The 21,017-nt window shown below is 43.9% G+C and overlaps 1 protein-coding gene across 6 annotated transcripts in view; it reads right to left on the bottom strand.

The window, feature by feature from the left end:
- Positions 1 to 21,017, bottom strand: part of FYN (FYN proto-oncogene, Src family tyrosine kinase) — a 195,622-nt gene that overhangs the window by 4,303 nt on the left and 170,302 nt on the right. For all 6 annotated transcript variants that reach the window (XM_014605870.3, XM_014605868.3, XM_059733079.1 and 3 more), the window contains one exon: positions 11,429 to 11,560. In XM_014605870.3, coding sequence (XP_014461356.1) covers positions 11,429 to 11,560 — 132 coding nt within the window. The remainder of the gene's footprint in view (positions 1 to 11,428; positions 11,561 to 21,017) is intronic.

Raw genomic sequence — 21,017 nt, forward strand, 5'->3', positions numbered from 1 at the left:
ATTAACAACCTGAACTTCATCCTTACTAAATTCATTAATAATTTCCTTGGCTTTTTAATAATTCCAAGGAAAAATGTTGCCATATGGAAGCATTTACCAGAAAGTATGTACATTAATAACAACCTAGATGACAGCTTAGTTTCCAGGTGGCTAGTACCGTTAACAAAATCTCTGCCAAGATATATTGGCAGACTTAATATCTCTAGGTCAGCGGGTCCTGCTGAGAAGCCCTGCAGGAATATCAGTCGTCTTACAAGATGCACTGTAGTTTATTCATGACCCCATCTTAGCCAAATCCTAGAAGCAGTACTGCATCCTCATCCTTGTTGACCTGTTAGCCACCTTCAACTTTGCTGACTGTGGCTTTTCTCCTTAAAATGTTGTCTTCCTCTAGTTTCCTTGATACCATCCTCCCCTGGATCTCATCTTTCCTCATCTCCCCTCCAGCTTTCTGTGGGGTTCCAGCCAGACTCTGTCAGCTAGGCCAGGGGTGGCCAACCTGTGGCATGGGCAGCTTCTGTGTGTAGCACATAGCTGGCTGGAGAAGGAACAGGAAGCACAGTGGCAGATAGGGCTGGAAGCAGAAAGCAAAATACCAGTTTGGGCAGGAAGCACAGAAAAGAAAGCAGAAAACAGAGCAGCAGATTAGGCAGGGGAAGGGAACTGGAGTGGCACTCAGAGAGGGTGCAGGGCTAATTTGTGGAACACCTGCCAAAAGGGTTGGCCCCCACTGATCTAGGCTATATCTACATCTTCCTGATTCTTTCTTCATAACATCTCTTCACACTCACACAGTTCAAACCCCCATCCAGACTTTCATCTCTCATCTTGATTACTACAACAACCATTGTACTTGTCAAAACCATTTTTCTGGTTTTGACAAGTACAATCTTGCTGTGCTCATATCCATTCAGGTGGGAATGTAAAGATCAGTGTCTCATTTTATTGTCTTGACCACCCCTCTCTCTCACAGCAGATATAAGATGTTTGTCTCTGCTTTCCAAGCCCTTTACAACCTAGCCGCACCCTGCCTGCCATCTTTCATTCTGGATCAGAAAAGGGGATCATTCTGTCCCCAGTTGGCCTATGATGCCACTCTCCATAACCCATGACTTAGCTTTTCAAACAAGCACTTTCACACTGTCTTCCATGCTACCCCTCATTCTTGGAAAGAGGTCCTATAAACATGTGCAAAAGCTATCTCATTATCTGCCTTCAATGTCCCTCATTACAATTCTCCTTTGCTGCAATATTTTAAACAATCTTGACAGCCCTTTCAGCTGCTGATACACTATAACTACTGTCTGTCAGGCTCACCAGTATTGCCTTATTGTGTTCTTGTGCATCCCGGGCATTTGTATCTTCCCTTTGTCTCTTGTCTTATATTATAAGCTCTGATGCAGCCTTGACAGTCTTCTAGTCCTGTGTTTATGCAGTGCTTAGGACAGTGAAGTCCTGGTTCAGGACTGGTGTTGTAAGGCGTTATGGTTACAAGTAAGTTATAAATAATGGCTCCAGCATCTGGTATATTCTCCTCAGGGATTAAAAATCCCCGAGGCTTGAAGCCAACAAAATGATAAAGTCCACCAGACTCCTAAGACTTGTCTACGTTATGGGACCACTGCTGCTATAGTTGTACTGGCACAGCCCCATACCAGAGAGGCAGAGTATGCAGCAAATGGGCTTTTTATACCATTTCCCCAAATGCCATAAGCTAGCCTGGCAGAGACCCTCTTCCATTGATATAGTTGCATCTAGACCAAGGGTTTTGCTCACATGAGAAAAAGCTCTGAGAATAACATACAGGCAGAATGCCCTTTGGGATGGATTTACTTCATGTAGACCAGTGATTCTCAATCAGGTGCTGCAGCACTCTGGAGTGCCTTGAGATCTTTTCAAGGGTCCTATGGGGTGCCACACAATGTTAGTACTGCTAGGTGTACAAACACAATTTACAAGACAAACCTAGAGATTTTCAACTGGAATCCATAGTGTCAAAACCTGTTGCAGTCTTTCTGAGTTCTTTGAAACAGAAGAATTGCTCTATTATTTTTCTGTAGTCAAAAAATGAGTGTTAAGTAAGAGCTGGCATTTTCCGACGGGTGCTTTCAATCTAAAAAGGTTGAGAACCACTGATGTAGAAAATGCGCATGGTACTCAGTGCTCCAGAATGTAGAGACAGCTCTTGTCCTGATGCGATTACAATTGAAAAGATAAAACACATAAAAGGATGGTGGGTGCTGGGAAAGCCAGAAGCTGGAATCACATCAGTTTTGTATTTTCAATTACAAACTAGACTAATTTTTCAAACGCTCATCTTTGAAGCTGCTGGACAAATCACCTCACATTTGAAGGTAAAAACCTCTTCTGTGCTTCTCCCTGTTTTCAAGCCTGGATAAATTACAGTGTTAATAGCAACACAGGTAAAAGCAGAAAATTTCCTTGCCTGAAATAATTCATTTGCATGAATTAGCTTATTGTTATGTGAGGTATTGACTGTTCTGTGTTTTTAATAATCCAGTGTATTATTTTGTGCAGCAACATGCTTTGAAACTTGACAGTGGATCAAATATTGAACTAAGGGAAAACAACTCTTAACCTCTCTTTTCTTTTAAAATGTAGTAAAGAATATGGAACAATTTCTATGCACTGTGCTGACTGGAAGCCTACTCTTTCATTCTTCTACCCTCTGAAAGTCCAAATATAGTTACGAACCTAAGTATAACTCATCATTCAAGTGTTAACCAGAATGATCACACATCTTTTTCCTCCTTTAGGTTATTACAGATTTGTATATGAATCACTACATTGGTGGGGAAGTAATACACACGTACTACCCCTGCAGATCAGAAACTGAACTACCTGGTTTGTCTTTTAAAAAGCCCTAGGAAGATGCCCCAGGTTGTCTTTGGAGGCCAAGGGAGCTGCAGAGATTTTGGCAGCATCACTGCCATCAGGGACCAGGCGTCTATAATTTCACAGCCTGCCAGAGCCATTTAAGTCAGTGTTTCCCAACCTGTGTGCTGCGGCACACAAGTGTGCCGCAGCACACAAGTGTGCCATCAGAAACGAACAGGTGTGCCGTGGAATTTTGCCATGGCAATGAGTTACAATAGGCATGAGGATGGGGAATGCCTTAACAGGTGCGCTGTAGAAAAATTTTATTAATGTAAGTTTGCCTTGGGTTGGAAAAGGTTGGGAAATACTGGTCTCAGTAACAGCAAAGGTGTTCTCTCTCCCCTGAGTAACCCAAGGTTTGGAGAATGTAGCTGTGGTTTTCAGCCAACTTGTACTTGACCTGCTTCTCCTACCTGGAGTTCTGTGCTGAATCTTTGGAAGGGCCCAGCCCAGACTGATCCAGAAACGAGTGGAGGCATCTCAAATGGGACTTAGCTGCCTAACACCAGAGCTGCAATTCTGAAAGCCTTAGCTCAGCTATTGACTAATCTAAGCTCTTTTTTGGATGCAGACCTAAATCTTAAAATTCAATTGGAATGTTTCAAGACCTCCGTGATTTGTCTCTTCTTTTCCACAGGTTAAATTAGGTTTCTCTTGCAGCCTAGCTCTTATGATGATGAGCAGCTTTATGATTCAAAGGCTAGCTCCCTGAAGTAAAAGCTTTTCCATTTCCTACAGTACACTGCCAAGCTGCCTCCTACAGAGAACTATTTCTCTCTGCCATACAAACACATTCTCCTCATTCAAAATGCCTTTCTCCCTTATTTTTTCTGGGCTGCTGGAAAAGGTGAAAGTTACATTTTGTAGATGTAACAAAACCAAACCTCCAAGGCAACTGTGCTCCTTAGTTTCCCACAGTGCCATGTGAGAAAATATGTCTTTGAGGCTTTTCCTGCACTACCTAAAAGGTTTGTTTCTACCATAGTTAACTACAGTGTATTAGCTAACCTGCTGTTAAATGCCTGTGGAAACAAGGCGCTGTGGTTGTACTGTGAAATAACAGAAGCCAATCAAGGGCAAAGGGTGGGGATAGCATCGACCTTGCACAGTAAAAGCTACAGTGCCTTGTCTGTGTTAGGATTTTATGATGGAATATGAGTTAGCTAGCTAGATGTAAAAGGGGAAAACAAAATATTATTTTGCCTTAGATTCTAATATTGGTAGGGTAGGCAGTGCCAGCTTTTCTTTTTTTTGTGTGTGTACTATGCAGAGCCAACTCATTAATGATGCTAAACAGATAGTATTTCTCACTGATCCATTTGAGCACCGCAGGTTTGTAGACTGAACTGGGTGTTGAGAGGAAAGGTCCTGAGGTTCTTGCAGCAGTTTTCATTTTCAGTCATTTTCTGTAGCTATTGGAAAGCTATTTCAAAACAAAACCTACCCCAATCTAGGCACAAACACAACTGCCAGACGAAACAACTGCATGCTGCAAAAGCCACTGGTCCTTGTCTTTCAAATCCTGGCATATATTTATTTAAAAAAAATGCTGCCACAATTGCTCAGTTGCATTGTTCACGTAAAGAGAAGTACAGTCAGTTCATTGTGATATTGTAATCTTCATTGATATGGGTAAAGTGATCTTCTTCCATGCCCACTCTGTTTCAAACTTTCTGAATATATATAATACATGCAATAGGGAAAAAAACCTGTTTTTTTCCCAAGCTAGCCTAGGAACCCTTACTGATGAAATGAATGTAATTTTAAGATGTCCTTTACTTAATATGCACATGCAGATAGCATTCAGCACATGAACTGCGTAATATATTAGCCATCTGATTTGGGTGTGTGAACATGAGGGTTATTTCAAGAACAAACTAAGTACCATTAGGAAGGCTGAATTTCAGTTTTTACAAAACCAAACCCAGAAGTACTGTAGTTATCTGAATCCAAGACTATTTGAAATTAAGACCCTGCCCCCCCCCCCCCCAGTAATTAGATTCTGTACATGGAATTTTTTTCTGTGTATAGAATCTAATTATTGGAGGGCCTTAAATTAATTTCCCCCAATGTGACAGTGGGGAAAGCAGCAGAAGGGGGCAGGCAGCAGGGAGGGCAAGTGGTCTGATCCCTGCCCCCACCACTTGTCTCCCTTTACCTATCCCTCCCCTTGCTTGCATGCCCCAGTGCCTTTTCTCCACCTACAGGGTCAGCACCTCCTGCTGCCTCTCCCTGTAGCTTCTGCCCCCCCATTACCTGCCTCCTGCAGCTTACTGTCAGTCATAGCGTCAGCCTCATTCCAGCCTGGGGCTATGAAGCAAAAGGAAGCTCCTCACTCCCCTTCCCCCTCCTGCCTGGCCATGCAGGAGCAGCAGAGGACCCTGGGGTCTGGGTCCTGGGCCACAGCTGTCCTGGGCTGGAATGGAATGACTGATGGTAAGCTGCAGGGGGGCAGGGGTTGGGGAAGCAAGTGGGGAGGGAGGGGAGCAGAAGCGTTGTGGCACAGATAGGGGTCCAAAGGCTGCAGTGGGCAGGGGTGTGTGTGGGGGGGGAGGGTAGGGGGTGGGGACTATGGCTGCAGCTCCAAATCTAACCCCAAGCCTGGGTCAGGGCTCTAGTCAGACCTGCCCCACCCCACTCCCCCAGCCTTGTATTTGAATCCAAGATGAGGGGCTTCCTCCCATGCTGCATGGGGAAATGCTGACCTTGCAGCTGGTTCCCGTGAAGCCTTAAATTGAATGTATAGCTGCTCCCAGCCTTGAGAGTGCACTGGAAGCCTTAAAGACTCCAGTATGCTCCTGTGTCTGCGAGCGCCAGTCAGCTGATTGGTAGGGCTGTGCAAAGCTTTGGATTGCGATTCTGATTCGGAGATGATTTGGATGATTTGTAGGTTGAATCTATGAATCTGAATCGAATCGCTAGAAGCTTTAGGCTTTCTGAATTGATTTGGAGCTTCCGGTCCACCACTGTAAATGATGGCAGGTCAAAATAACTTAGCTGGCTCAACACCAATAGCACCAGCAGCATCAAAGGTACCCAGACGGAACTATCCCAGAACCTTTCTTTTTATAACGGAATTGACAGCAAGAAGTAGACATTGTGTTGAATATATGTTAATCCTGGTGTGTGATGGCTTATCTTGTGTTTTTATGTTTATATGTTTATTATTAAAAAAAGCCAAAATAGTTAGAAAAAATATATCTTAGGAAGCTTTCGGGTTGAAAATCCCTTTGTCAGGCTGAGGAAGTATGTGCAGTTGGTGTGTCTCCTGGTCCTGGATGGAAGGAATAGTAAAGAAGCCAGAGGCTGGCCTGGCACGCAGTGCAGGCAAGAAAGTTAGTCAGTGAAAATGGAAATGGAGGTGTCATGGGATGAGGGACAGCCTGTGGTTGGTGTTGGGGGGAAGGGGGATGTAGCATCGCAGGTTAAAGTGCAGAGGTACAGTTTCCCAGAAACACCTGCACCTCTCTCCTTGAAAGCTGGCAAGCTTCACGGCCTCAGCAGGGGCTACCATCCCTGCAGTTTTCACCCCACTGTGCTTTAACACACAAAGTGTCATCTATGTCATAAGTTTTGCTTGTCAGCAGTTTGAGGGGCAGTTTACCAGAAACTCCTGCACCTATCTCCTTGAAACTTGGCAGGGTTTGTGGCCTCAGAAAGAGTTACCACCCCTGCAGTTTTCACTCCACTGTGGCTTAACACACACACATGATATGAGTTTTGTTTGTCAGCAGCTTGAGGTGCAGTTTCGCAGAAACCCCTGCACCTATCACCTTGAAACTTGGCAGGCTTCATGCTCTCAGCAGAGGCTACCACCCCTGCACCCCGTCATTCGAATCAGCCAAAACCCAACAACGTTACAGATATTTCATTGATTCCCCATTATACTCTATGGCCGAATCTCCAAATTGGCTCTGAATCTTCCAAAGCGATTCAGCTGAACAGAATCTCTGGCATCTGAATCGGCTGAATCTGAATCCGAAGAATAGTTCCCTATTTGCACAGGCCTACTGATTGGCACTCCTAGCTGTGGGAGTCCATCAGAGCCTTAAAAGGCTCCATTCAACAGACTGGCGCTCCCAGCTATGGGAGCATGGGGCTTTTAATTTGCTACTTGCCAGTGCAGGGAGAGCCCAAAATCATAATCAAAGGCTTCCCCTGCACCGTCAATAGGGCATGACTGGGATCTGATCCCCGATCTCACAATTGCACCTCCTGCCATGCACACGTGGCATGGCAGGAGGCATGACTCTTGGGATCATGGATCAGATCTCATCATGCCTTTAACTGAACATCTCCCAGAGACCCAACACTTAACTTCATAAGAGGGAAGGAAAACAATGTGTTTTTAAAAATGCTTCATGCTGCTATCATTTCTGAAGCATGAAAAATCCTCACGGCATTAGAGAATATTCTTAAGAAAAGGTTTGGTCACTTTGAGTTGGTGCCAACTTGTGTCATCTTTTCTCATATCGGCTTTCTTAAATTGGGTGTGGGGGCGGGGAAGAGTGCGAGTGAGAGAGAGAGAAAGAGAGAGAGTTATTAGAATGGTTAACATTCTCAATTGGGCCCAGAGCCTTTGTAAATGGAGCTTTCCTATTTACCAAAAGTAGCCCTTGCATGGAACTGCAGGATTTGGGGACACTGGAGAGGACATTTGCTCAAGGTACAGCATGTGCACTAACTTGTCGAATCCAATTTTAGCACCAGAAAGCAGGGCAGGCAAGACAGATGTGCTTGTTCAGTGCAGCTGGAATGTGTGGCTGCACTACCCGATAAGCAACATTTTAAACCATAATCCTGCTGGACAACAGCCAAAGAAATAAAGCCTCCTGCCTCCCTTTTTTTTAACAGTTTGAAAGTAGGATCCAACAGGGAATTGGGGAAAAAAGCAACAGTAAAACTAAAAACAAGCTGAACCAGGCACATTAATTTTTGGCTTTGCTTCCCTCCCTCCCCCTTTTATTTCCCCTGTGTGCTAATGAAAAATATTGTTGAAAGGGCTTATTTCAAACCAGTGCCTTGTAAAGGGTTAAAGAGAGCACCAATATCTAAGTTAGACATTTTGCCACCCAATAGGCCCCCTTGAGGGATAAACTGAAGGATAAAGAGTAAGACAGCTACTATTAAGAAGTCAGGCTACTGCTGGCAGGGACTATTAGGGCTGTGGTGGAAGGTTTAATTTGGAGCCCTGGCATCCCTCTAACCTTTGCTACTGTGGTCTCCTGCTCACAGACCCCAGTCCTTTCACCCAAAATGGAGCAATTGGACAACAAATGGTTTGAAGAGTGGGGACAGTGGATACTAGATTTCATATTCAGCCAGTCAGACACACCCCTTCCTCTCTTGTCTCCTCCATGTTGCACTCTCTCCTGTTACCTAGACAGGAGGAGATTATAAAATGGCAACGCCTCTATGGAGGCAGACCTGTGAGTGTGAGTACACATCCAGATTTAGGGGGTGTGAAGTGTGTAATAAGTCACAGGAATTGTTCTAACAAGTGAGGAGCACTTTCCTTTTTTATTTGAACTCCACCCCACAATGAGCATCCATGCCTGGAGGCAGATCTGTAACCCATTTTACAAGCAAGACATTATAGGGGAGGAAGCTAGCTCTGCTACACCTAAACCTGAGAACCCTTTCATAGGGAAAGGTTGATTTTTGAGGTGCTCTAAAAACCACATGCTTACCACGACTGATCAGGGTGCCAGGGCAGAGCATGGTGGTATTCAGGCTGTGGGTTCCTATCAACTCCACACTCTCCTCCCCTAGGTGAGCTGGGATCCGAGGCAGTCCTGTCCCTCTGGAGGTGTCTGAAACCCTCCCCTTGCCCTTGTGTATTCACCAGGATTTGGCAGGATCTGGGGGACCCTGTTCTTGTGTAGAGGTGCTAGCCACTTTCCCAGCCCTCCTCATGTAGGCACCAGGACCGGGGGCAGGAGTCATTCTCTCCCTCTGCAATCTACTTAAAGGCTGAAACCTCTCAGTGCTATAAATCCACATGCTTGCTTGTTCTGCCTTGAAATTTGGAGTACCTAAGGGAGATGCAGGGTAGAGTTACTGATCCAGCTGTAGGAACTTTTGAGCCCATAATTCCCAAGATGCACACCATCCCTCCCTCCCATTTTTAATGCTGACAGCTCCTTTTTGCACAGACCTAGAAGGCCGGCATGGAGCTGAAACACACCAGGTTGGGCCAAGGGCATGACTGGACCCCTAGCTGAAGCAGAGGCTGGCGGAGCAGTGTGGGGTGCAAGGCCTGGTTTAGTATATAGCTCGGGCTATGTAACCAAGGAAGTATGTGATCCTCCCTACTGCCTGTGACAGATCCATGCAACTAGAAGTAACACTTTATGTGCTGATGGATAAAATGTTAATATCTTCATGGAATGGGATAAGAAGGAGAATTTGAGCTGAAAACTGGCCAGGGCAAGGAGAAAGGGACTTCATGTTGCACTGAGGGAGAATGAAGAAGGGGAGAGATTCAGTAGCCTTCTTCCATGTGTTTAATATCACTTTAACCACCATATAATGACTGTCTAGACCTTGGGGGGACAGACCATGTCTATAATTTCTCTTGTAGGTCCTGTTAGGAAATACACACTGAGCATTTCTGAGTATGACCCCAATCCCCATTTCACAATAACCAAGTGTACAAGGGAGGAGGGTGAATGTGAATCACACGCAGCATCTGCTACCTTTACTGAGCCACAGCAGTGTCTCAGCTGCAAGCCTACATGACAACAACTCCCAAAGTGATCACAATAGCCCACAAACAACATTTCTTTTTCCGTTAAAAAAACAGGCGACAAAGGATGCTGCTAACATAGAGTTCTGGTTTCCCTGTGCTATCTTACGCCCTTCCAGAAGTCTGAGTTCTGCAGAGTCTGTTTATTTAACCGTAACTCTGCTCTCATTGAATGATGCCCTGGGATATCCACATCACATACTCCCCTCCTCCTTCGAACAATTCTGAATAGTAACTGCCTTCCCCTGCCCTACTGTTGGATGCTTCACAGGAAAATCACCATATTTCCTAAATTTTATAACACATTCACTTCTTTTAATCCCCCTTCACCTGTACCAAATGGTGCCATCATTCAACCCAGAAACCACTCTCATCTCCCACCTCACTGCTGACAGCCCTGAGGGCAAGAGGACCCCATGTGCACTAGTCCTGATCAGCTGAAACGAGGCATATTGTACTGCTCAAGGGACAAGTATCTCTTTCCTTTGACCACAGGCAAAGGGTCAGGCCAAGGAGTTCACTGAGTCCAGTGGGACACGATCCTCCCTGATCACCTCCTAGTCTGACCAACTCTGCCAAACTGCCTGTCTACCATTCAGGACAGCTACCATTAACAAAACAAATGCAATTGGAGGACTTGCAGATGGTTCCCATTGGCTATTGCCAGCCCCAGGTGAGCAGAGTTGAATTCTTTTTTTCTCTTCATTTTCAGAGTTTAAATGAGTGTTTTGGAAAGGCACAAAACAATACCCCCCTGTTGCACCTCTTTGTTAATGTTGTGCATCACCGACTACTACTTTGATCACTGAGTAATTGCACAAAGTGGCAACTTTGTGCAACAAACTAATTAATTTGTGAACAAACTAATGCTTCACATCACAGCATCCTTTCAGTTGTGATCTAGCACCAGCAGTCAGTTATAGCAAGTCTAGCCATACAATAAGGAGCTTTACCACGGCATGGACTATTTGGATAGATCTTAATTTAAAACTGTGCTAGGAGTCTAGGCATTCACTTCCACAATTCACACAGAAGACACTGAGGTTAAAAAATAAAGATGAATTCGCTGGCCAGTGTCCTCTTCCTGTTTTCCCTGCACATGAACACCTCTCACCTACAAGGGCCAGTGCTAGAGCATGCAGCTCTGAGAGACAGCACATGCACATCCATCCCTAATGTAAGTCAGAGGACAGTTGGCAGAGTTTCAACAAAAAGCAATGGGGCCTTTACTTTCCCTGCCCCAGAAAATTTAACCTATCTATGAACCTGTCTTAGGTTGGGGCCTACATGTTATGTGATTAATTTCTTTGACTTCTGTCCATTTCTGTTCCCAGGATTGGAGATTTACAAGCATTTACAGAGAGATTTGGTAATATTAGGCCCTAAGGCATCATCAAAGAGAGACATACGTATAAACTGGGATACATCCACTTGGTATTTAATTTACTGAGATCTTAAAAATTGAATGCAATGTTGATGTGAGTTGTTTCTCTACAGTGCAGTACTTCTGGGTTGCCTTCATTACTTTGACAGGAAAAATGTTAATCAGTTAAAGTGATCTTAATGAAAAGGAATCAACAAAAAGGAAGGTTAGACTGATTGCCCATATATCACCTTCATAATGGCAAGGACTCACTAAGGTCCTGAATTAGGAAAGCATTCATGCACATGAACAGTCCTATTGGAAGTCAATGGAACTACCCATATGCTTAAAGTTATGCATGTGCTTACATACCTTCCTAGGCTGGGCTCGAGGCTAGCATTCTTGGTAGCTTTTCTTACCTGGGTATGGCACTCTCCCTTTTGTTACGAGCTCTGTCAGTAGGATTCCAAAGGACCACACGTCTGATTTTATTGTGAACCTTCCATACAATGCTGCTTCTGGCGCAGTCCATTTGATAGGAAACTTTGCACCTAGTGGAAGAAATAAAGGAGTTACACTCAAGATGTGAGCAGTGTTGGTGCACTGGTTAACACAAGACAATTTGGGGGCTGCAATAGTCCAAGTATTGTGTTCAGATATTTTCAAATAACTCAGTGTAATATGGTCAAAGCTGTAATTTTATGATTAATTGGGAATAGGGTGGGGAAGATTTGTGGGAGAGAAGGGAAGGCTTAGGAGCAGTCTTTGGGGTGTGCTTGTCTTTCAACATCCTTCCATGCAAGCTGCTCTGAGTCCAAGGGAAACACTGTCAGAAATTTAAGCTAAAAATGAGGTTTTATAAAAGAAAGAAGCTTGAACAACCAATATAAAAATCTTTTGTACATGTTCTCTGCCCAAATGTTTCAAATTAACATTTCCCTGTGGCATCTGCAACTCAAACATTGCAACACAGTGTTAGTGAATCAAGGAACAGAAGTGAAATTTATGAGATGCACTACCCCCCACCTCACAGGCCAGGATAAGCAAACTGTAAACAGAAACAAACATGGGAACACGTTTCAAAATAAAAAAAATTAAGATGTTTTTCTATGACATGCAAATAAAAAAAGCATTTCAAAATAATGCAGCAAATGGAGCTGCCTGGAGCGTCATGTCAGGGTAGAATTTTGGCCTATAATTGATAACTTCACAATGTCCTTTTAAGTTCCTGGCACTGAAACGTCTGTAGTGCCGTAACTATGTGCAGTTCTAATGTGCTCGTCCATCATTGTAGCATGCAGAAGCCAATGGTGGAAAGATAACGAGTCTTTAAGGAGTGATTTATTTGCTTTTCCAATAATTTACCATTTTTATAGAAACATATTTTAAAGTATCTTTTTCATTAAAAAAAAGACTCTAACAGCCATAATTAACCATGGTTCATATGTAAAGATATCCAGACATTTCCTGCTGCCTTTTATTAATGCACAGAGCAAAGGTGGGTATTATTATACTGACTTAGGCAAAATTGTTAGTGTCCTCCCATAAAAGTTCTTTACCTTTAAAAAGGATTGTGAAAATTGCAACTTGGACAAATTACTTCTAGGTAGTTAATTTACTGCTCTGCTTACAGTAGTTTGCTAACAGTGTTCTGCCATTTCATTGATGATAAGTACCTTGCAATTTTTACTGTACTAAGCAATCTGACTAGAGCTCAGAGTACAAAGTAAACAAATTCCCATATTTAGTAAAATATCAGGCACATTAAAATTATTCCCACAGTAAAATGAAATAATCCCAAGAGCAGAATTGATTCAGAAATGAATGTATATTTAAGAGCACAGTGTTAGCTGCACAGAGAAGTTCCTGCTGAAATTAAGAGACACTTCAACACTTTCACACCTACAGTTTGCAGTTGCCTACAATTTGGTCCCTAAAACTATTTAGGCACATGCTTGGATTGTCAAAGTATCTGCAAATCCCCCCTGCTACTAGAGAATGTGTAGGTGCTCAGACCATGTCATATTTATCTGGACAAACACGTTTCAAAGAGCCCCATCTCAGGCATTCAGGTTTGAATCTTTTGGCCGACCTTTTCTTACCCTTCTTCCTCAAGGAACCAGACAGTGTTTACAACCCGCAAAATCTGCAGTCACTCTCTTACTCTCATCAAAATAGCTCCTTAAAACCTGCCTTTGCTTTAGTGTCCACAAATACCTGCTGGCTGCCACCAGCAACAATTCCTGTCTGGAGTCCTGGCCCTTCCTAAGCACCACTTACAGCAATGGGAGGCTAGCAAATGGCTTCCCTAGTCACCGGCAAGGCCCTGGCTATGAATCTTGCACATCTCCCAGGAGAAATTAGTGATAGTGTTAGGTTATGATTTGCATTTTGTGCATGGTTAGATGACTACTTCAAATGGTCCCACACTGCTCAAAGATCAGCATGTGTTGTAAGGGCCAGGAGCAATATCCCTCCATGCCCTCAGACATACAGATGCCTTGCTTTAGGCCTGAAGACTTTGGCCCATGATACTCAAGAAGGCTGAGAGCTTGTTATTTATTTATACCACACATTTTACAAATGTAGTTCCTTTGATGCATTCTTTTTCCAGCTTTACTAAGTAGCTGAGCCAACTGCTTCTCTTGCGTTTCCTGCTAGGATCCAAAGATGGGAATCACTGGCATACAATATTGGAGGAAGGACATCCTTCCAAGCTCCTCTGTGTTGCCTAGTCATTTCCTTCTCCATCCTTCTGTTTCTTACTGAATGCAGTGCAGCCCCTTGGGGAAGTATTGATGGTGGGTAGTGGAGCACCATGGGAAGGTAATCAGTAAGGGAAGAGGCTACCCTTCCTGTATAGCTTTTTAACTAGTGTCCCTTTTCCTAAGATTTGAAGGAAAGAAAACTGAGAATTCAGAAGAGAGTGGTGAGAACAAATGGATACTGCCACAGCTACCTCCTCTGTTGGCAGGGATGGGCAGGGGACACTATCTGCCAGCAGTGACTGCTGCCTAAATTTATACATGACTTGGCTTACTTTTTTAGGGGAATCTCTCTGGGACGTTAAAAAAAATGTTTAGGTTAATAAGAAAATGGTGGATTTTGTGCCATCTTTTTATACTGTTTATCATGCATGAGAATGTAGTATTGAGAGGGTGGGGATGTGGCAGGACAGACAGCAGTGAAGTCGTGCCTCATGTGCTCTTGGCTTTGTATGTACACAGGCAGAAGAATGCCCTGACAGAGGTAGTGCTCAGAGCTGAGACGGCCATTACTGACTAATGGGCAGGAGAAACCAGGGGTGGGTGTGGGGGAGGAGGGAGCATCAAGAGGACCAGTTGCACTGCTGCAGTTTCAAGGCTTGCATCTCCTGTTCAGTGCCATAGTGTGGAGTGATGTGTGGCACGTAACAGTGCCTAGCTTTGTGCAGAGCAAGTGCACTCAGAGTGATGGTGAGAGGCTTTTCCTTTGTGCTTTTGTAAGACGTTGTCCTTGATTTTAGAGATGTGTTAAAGAGTTGCAGCAACAAAATATTATACCATGTATAATTCCCTTCTGAGTCCAAGGTGGAGGGTGACTGGCAGTGGCTTGCAAGGGATAAAGGTAAGGCATTGTTCCTACAAGGTATTTCTAGTGCCTGGAGCTGGAGGCTCACCTGTGGCACTTTTGAAAAGTCTCTCCTCAAGGCACTACTTTGTACACTATACATGTATGCACTATACACATGCCCAATATGTAGTATAGTGCATTATACATGTGCACTGTATACATGCCTGATGCCTGCTCCAATGCATGCTAATTAGCATGCATTGCAGCAGACTCAATTAATCGAGTCTGCTGCAGCATGCTAATTAGCACACTCCAGCAGCCTCAGGGTCAGGTGTATTTAGTGTCCCCATCTTCTAAATGGCAGCAGGAGTGCTTTAACTAAAGCTCGAACAAGCTTTAGTTAAAGTGCCCCCGCCGCCATTTTGAAGCACAAGACGTTGCATACATGAGACACTGAGGGCGCTTTAATTAGAGCAGCTCCCAAGAGTCACTCTAATTAAAGAGCCCCACCCCAAAGCACATGTAAAGATGCTCTATGCTCCCATAGCCCTATGCTGGTCTCTGTCTTTCACAAGCAGAATGCCTTAAGACCTGGCTGTACGGGCGTTATTTCCCCATCTCCAGTGCAGCTTTTGATCTACAAGCCATAACTGAGCTCACAGTCATTGAAACTCACAGAAACACTCCGGTCTCAACAGCTTATTAAGCTTGCTGTGTTTCTGTTGTGAACAAATGACAAAGTCAGATCATCAGATCAAATCTATATTCCTGACAAGTACACTAATAAACCCAATGGACCACATCCTCAGCAGGTGTCTTTTGCTTTATCTCCACATAATTCAGTGAATCTATGCAGACTTACACCAGTGGGGAATGTGACTCAGTGTTTTTTCCTGGAATTGTAGATACCATCTTCATTAAAAACTGACAGGTCTGTAAACTGGCTGTACACAAGCCCATTGCAATCTACATTTATTGGGTCAGGACAGACGGTCCTCCCTCACAGCTCAGGTCTGAACTGATTGCTTTCATCCCCGCTCAGATAGATTCTTGAATCCGTTCTGTGCAAAACAAGCAATTTTAGGTTCACTCTGTTGCTTCCCACATGCCCTTCAAACACTCAGCTTGGTGGAGGTCAGAAAGCAAATTTGTAATACATGCATGTCATTATGGCAGACTGCAAGAAGAGAGTCTCAGGAAGGTTACTAGGCCCTCTGAATGTCTGAGCAAAGCTAGATATAGGCATTCAGAAAGTCTGAGGTGGAATCAATCTAAGTTACGCAGTTTTCTGTAAGTAGCGTAGTTTAGACTGATAGCGAACAACCTACATTCGCTCTTTGGTTGGAAGGAGAGGGGGCAAATCTCAGACCAAGTTGCACCAGTTTTAAAGCAGTCTGCGGGTGCCAAACTTCTGTTCCATTATGGATATAGGCGGGTTTCCAATCACTTATACTGGTAAAATTGTAATGTCTGTACCTGGCCTAAGACTACAGTTCTCTTCCAAATGAATTTCTTTAGCATGCCCAAGATAATTTCTTTTGCTCCCCATTTGGTTTCATAATGGGCATAAGCAGGACCTGGACTGAGGGGAGCTGAAGTGTGGGCAGGGAAATTTGGTGACCCCAGTGCAGAACTCCCAGGGGAGTTTATCTTTTATTTTATTTTATTTTTTATTTAAATTTATACACATCAGAAACTGCTGGAGTCCCTGACACAAAGCAGCTCCATTTCTCTGTGGTACTTGCTGTAATGCAGTTGCTAAAGCTGCTACTGCAAGTAATCAAGGTCATGCGTTACCTTCTGTCAGTAAACACATCTCTAGGGGCATACTTTTTAAAAAACACCAAGACCATAAACCATGGAAACTATTAGGTCAACTACTAGAGAATTTAGTTCAGCAGTGAACAGCTTGTGGGCCTGGAAAGGCAAAGCCACAAAGATAAAAAAATGCTGAAGCAAGTATGCAACAGGAAACAAGTCTGTTTGGGCAGGCGCTGCTGTGTGGGAGGGCCTTTGCCAAAGATGTGTGTTGTGAGAACTAGTACAAAACTGCAAACCCGGTGAAACATCACAACGCAAAACAAGCGTCTTCCACCCAGTTTTCTTCCTGGGAATTGGGTCATAGAGCTCTGACGCTCTTTCCTTCTCTTTATCCTCCTTCCCCCCCTTTGCCCTGGGAACCTTCCCTTCAGCTGCATGGTATTTCCTTGGAAGGCCATTAGTGATTTCACCCACAGTTTGTTATTGAGCAACATGAGTCACTCCCCCTCTTCCTCCCTGTTGGTCCAGGGAACGACTAAGAGCAGGAATCTAACTCTGGCTGTTCCATGTTGCAACAGTCTGCTAGGAACAGAGGTCTGATGAGGTGGAAAATCAGGCACACAAAGGATAAAAATCTCCTTGCTTGTTTAAAAAAAAAACCAAACAAAGCTCCACCCAGTTCCTAGAGTAGAGCGGAAAGCATTCAGGGGACAAAAATGATCAAATGACCCCCAAGTTTACAGATACATACTACAGCTACAAAAATAGCTCCGAGTGGTCTGGAAGGCATCAGAAAAGTGCGTATTATTTGATCAGCTTTGGAGTAGCATTACAACTATTGCCTGCATATGCAACCAAAACATGGATTGGAAAATAAACCCACTAAGTTTTACAAAAGCAATTTTAAATTTGTATCAGCTGCTCTAGCTTATAATAGTAACAGCTCCTCCCCGGCAGCTCTCTGAAGCAGTCAGTCTCCAAAAAATGCTATGTGCTTAGCTAAGACTTTACATAACTTGAACTGGATCAGTGAAATGACAAGTCAGGGTGGGAAGTCTTGTGTAGGAGGCGGCTTAAGGACTCATGATTTACTGGGCTGCAGGAGAAAAAAAGGTCACTGGGAGATGGAGAGCTTTGGGGCTTGCCTCACAAGGCTGACCCAAGCAGTGCCACTGTGGACCATCAAGGAGGAGTAGAAGAGAGCGTGACCTGTATTCTGAAGGAAAGGCAACACAGTGGCAAGTAGCAAAAACAGAAGGCCAAAGTCCTTAAGATGGGGATCACGTTACTATGTTATTCTTTCCTTAGGTATTTCACTTATTCTAAAAGCAAGAATTATTTTTGCCAGCAAAGACAGACAGAGGTAGCCAAACGTCCACAAGAAGTCCCTGACTTTCATTCAAGGGTATGACATTGTTCCTAGTTGCACCCTTTAAATCAAATGGGGTGTGACCATCTGTTTCCTTCCTGATGATTGCTGGGAAATAGTGGATGCAGGTTACTAACCACTGCCTATTTATCTTGCATAAATCACAAGCAGCCGGGGCTCTTTGCTGAAATCAAAAAGAAAAATATACAGTCAATAAAATGCTACCACCAGGCTGAGAGAGATTCATATTGGACCACTGAGAGAGATTCATATTGGACCACAAATCCCACACTCCAAACTGCTGGGGCTTATATCAGTTCCATCTGTTTCCTTTCAAGCTATTTAAATGGATACAAGAGTGACACTTTTGGGGGCAGTGGGAGGAAATCTCTCCTCCTCCCAGAAGTCGACAGAACCAACAACCTTAGTTCTCTGAAAGAAGAGTGAAGAGGAGAGGGTGACCTAAGCCACTTGAATCTTCAGATTTCACATGGCCCAGCACTTCCTTTCTCCAACAGGAACTACTAGTCTGCAGCTCCACTTGCAGCCTGGGAAAATCCCACGTTCCCCTTCAGTCTTTCGCTCCTGTCTCAGACTTGCCACAGAGGCTGCAGCTGGCTAGATAAACAAAGCAATCTGCAGCTGCATCCCTTTGGAGGATTAGAGTGATAGTTCATGGGCTTTTTGGCCATTTGTACTTAGCCCAGGAGTCTTATTTATATAGGCAGTCCTTGGACTTACGACACAATTGGTTCCTGAAAACAACTCGGAACCAATTTTCTCATAAGAAACAATGTTATAAATGGGAGATTGGCTCCCAAACCAACGCCCAATACCCCATTTTCATTAAAAATACCCCAGAATTTTGTACTCGATCAATTATAGATGAGTAATTTAGCTACATTAATGTATTTATATTGTAAATAGCAATCATACTGATTTGGAAGGACTTCTTTAAGGTGACTTTGCTGGACTTTTTGAAAGGCTCTTGGTTGGACTTTTTGAAGGGATCTTGGCTGAAGTCTTCTCAGGAGTCTTGGCTGCAGGTTTTTCTGTCGTCTTGTCTGCTTTCTTAAAGAAAGTGTCCAAGGCAGCTTGGACAGATGTTCTCCAGGGGGATGAGCGTTGCAGCAAACTTATTTGCTGGCGTGGCGCTGTGGCGGATCAAGCGTTGTAAAGTCGAAACTGACGTCAAAGTTGAAACAGGGTGTCAATTTATAAACGTTGTAAGTGCGAAACGTTGTAACTCGAAACGTTGTAAGTCGAGGACTGCCTATGCTGGGGACTCGAAAACAGTTCCTGAAGGTGGCTGCTGCTACAACTACTGCTGCATGGGTTTGCCTGCCCCAGCTGTTGCTCTTAAAGTAGCAGCACAGTGTCGTGGCACCCAGCTGGTGCTGCTGCAAGAGCAATGCTGTAGGGCTGCTTCTGTTGCTGGGGTGCAGACTCCCCAGGAGGGTGGGGTGGGAGTGACTCTGGTATCCCCCCTAAGTTTGCAGCCAGGGTTTGTCCACCCCTAGTTATACTACTGGGGTTTCCAAGGATTCCTTACACATAACAAAAGCTAAACTCTTCTAAGAGACATTAGGCAGAAAGGAAATTCAATGTCCAAGGATTTCTTATGAATTCTGAGCTCAGAAGAAAATATTGCCAGAGACAGGTCACATACTTGTCTACTAAAACAAATAATCAGTTGTGTCAAAATATACACTGAGGGCTTTCCAAGGAGAACAGAGAAAGTGGCAGTGAAAAAAAACATGGAGAGAATCATTTTTTTCCCCTACTGTGGTTTTGTCTATACTGTTTTATGGGCCAAACACAACTGTCTTTTCTCCAGCACAACTTTCTCTCTTCACACAGGCAAAAGGTAAGCAGGAGCACACCCTGTGTACCAGAATGCACAGCCTCTGCTGTTGCTTTGGAGATGTGCCATAAATCTGACATTTCTGAATGCATCAAGTGACTCTAGCCCTCAAACTCAAATCAATACTAGTTAACTCTCTGCATTTTGTATTTATCACAGATGCTTTAAGGGCCCAGACAGGACTACTAGGCCCTCCCTGTAAAGACATCACTCATAACTTTCTCAAATACATCAGAACATTAAGTAAGGAACTGAGGGAAGGCTGCCCACTAATGTGAAATGTAGAACGTGCCATATCTCTGCCAGTAAGCACTGCTGACAGGAATTCATAGGGACACGAATGGTGTGACAGCTTTTGCTCTCACTGAAATACACACTTTCTGGTTCATTCTGTGACTGCTTGAGTATAACAGAAAATGTTAACTCTTTGTTAAAATACAGCCAGAATCCCAACTAAAACAGGGCCCTGTGGTTAAGATCAAACCTCGTAACAGCAAAGAGTAATATGGGCTCTTTGATGGCATGAACTATGGTTTAACAAAAGGCCTATGGGTTATTGCAACTTAAATGCAGGTGGAGTGATATTTATTGCTACTTATTGAGCAAGCACTACCACGCTGACTGCCAATGAATGAACAACTTTGTATCTTGTGACTTTGCAAACTTGGACTAACATCTGAAAAATGAAACATGACTAGTAAAGGATTACCAAATACAAAGAGTATGTGTCATGGCTCAGTCTGAACACACGCACTTTTCTCTCTTAAAAAAGATCGCCATAACAACTTATCTAAAAGGGTATTGCATAGCAGAGGTGGATCACACCCAGCAATCTGTGTGGCAATGGAAAATGGCCTTCAGATTGGAAAAATACCAGTAGGAAATATTTTTCTCATCAGTGACTGAATACTTGAATAAAGGCAGGGCTGCACATGGGGGATCATACCCACGTAACACAAATGCTTGTGAGGGTGGACACTGCAGTGGGGGTGAGGGGCTGGAGACAGTCATGACCAGGGATCCTAGTTTTGCCTGTTTAAAAATGCCGAATTCTCTGATAAAAAACTCTCAAATTCTCTGATTAAAACCCCCCAAATCCACATTTTAGTGCGATTAAAATGGAACACCACTGCATATATATAGGCATCAGTTGAACACAATGTATTATTGATATATGTACAATTTCAGAGCAATTTGGAAACCTACCAGTGCCTCAATCATTTTAATAAAATAAGCTCTAAATATCTATATATTTTGGCGTTTGTGATTTTTTATCATGGAAAAATCAAAGCTCCCCCCCCCCCTTCACTCACCAGAACACGGCTCCATCTGTAGCTGTCCCCTCCCCCCTGCTGTTTCTGGCGCTGAGCAGCCTTGATATGCCGGTGGTCTGCCCCTGCCCCTCACTCCTAATGCACAGTCCCCTGCACCCCCAACCCTGCTGATGCCCCTCACTCTTGAC

This window comes from Alligator mississippiensis, chromosome 1 (assembly GCF_030867095.1).
Source record: "Alligator mississippiensis isolate rAllMis1 chromosome 1, rAllMis1, whole genome shotgun sequence".
NCBI classification, from domain to species: domain Eukaryota; kingdom Metazoa; phylum Chordata; order Crocodylia; family Alligatoridae; genus Alligator; species Alligator mississippiensis.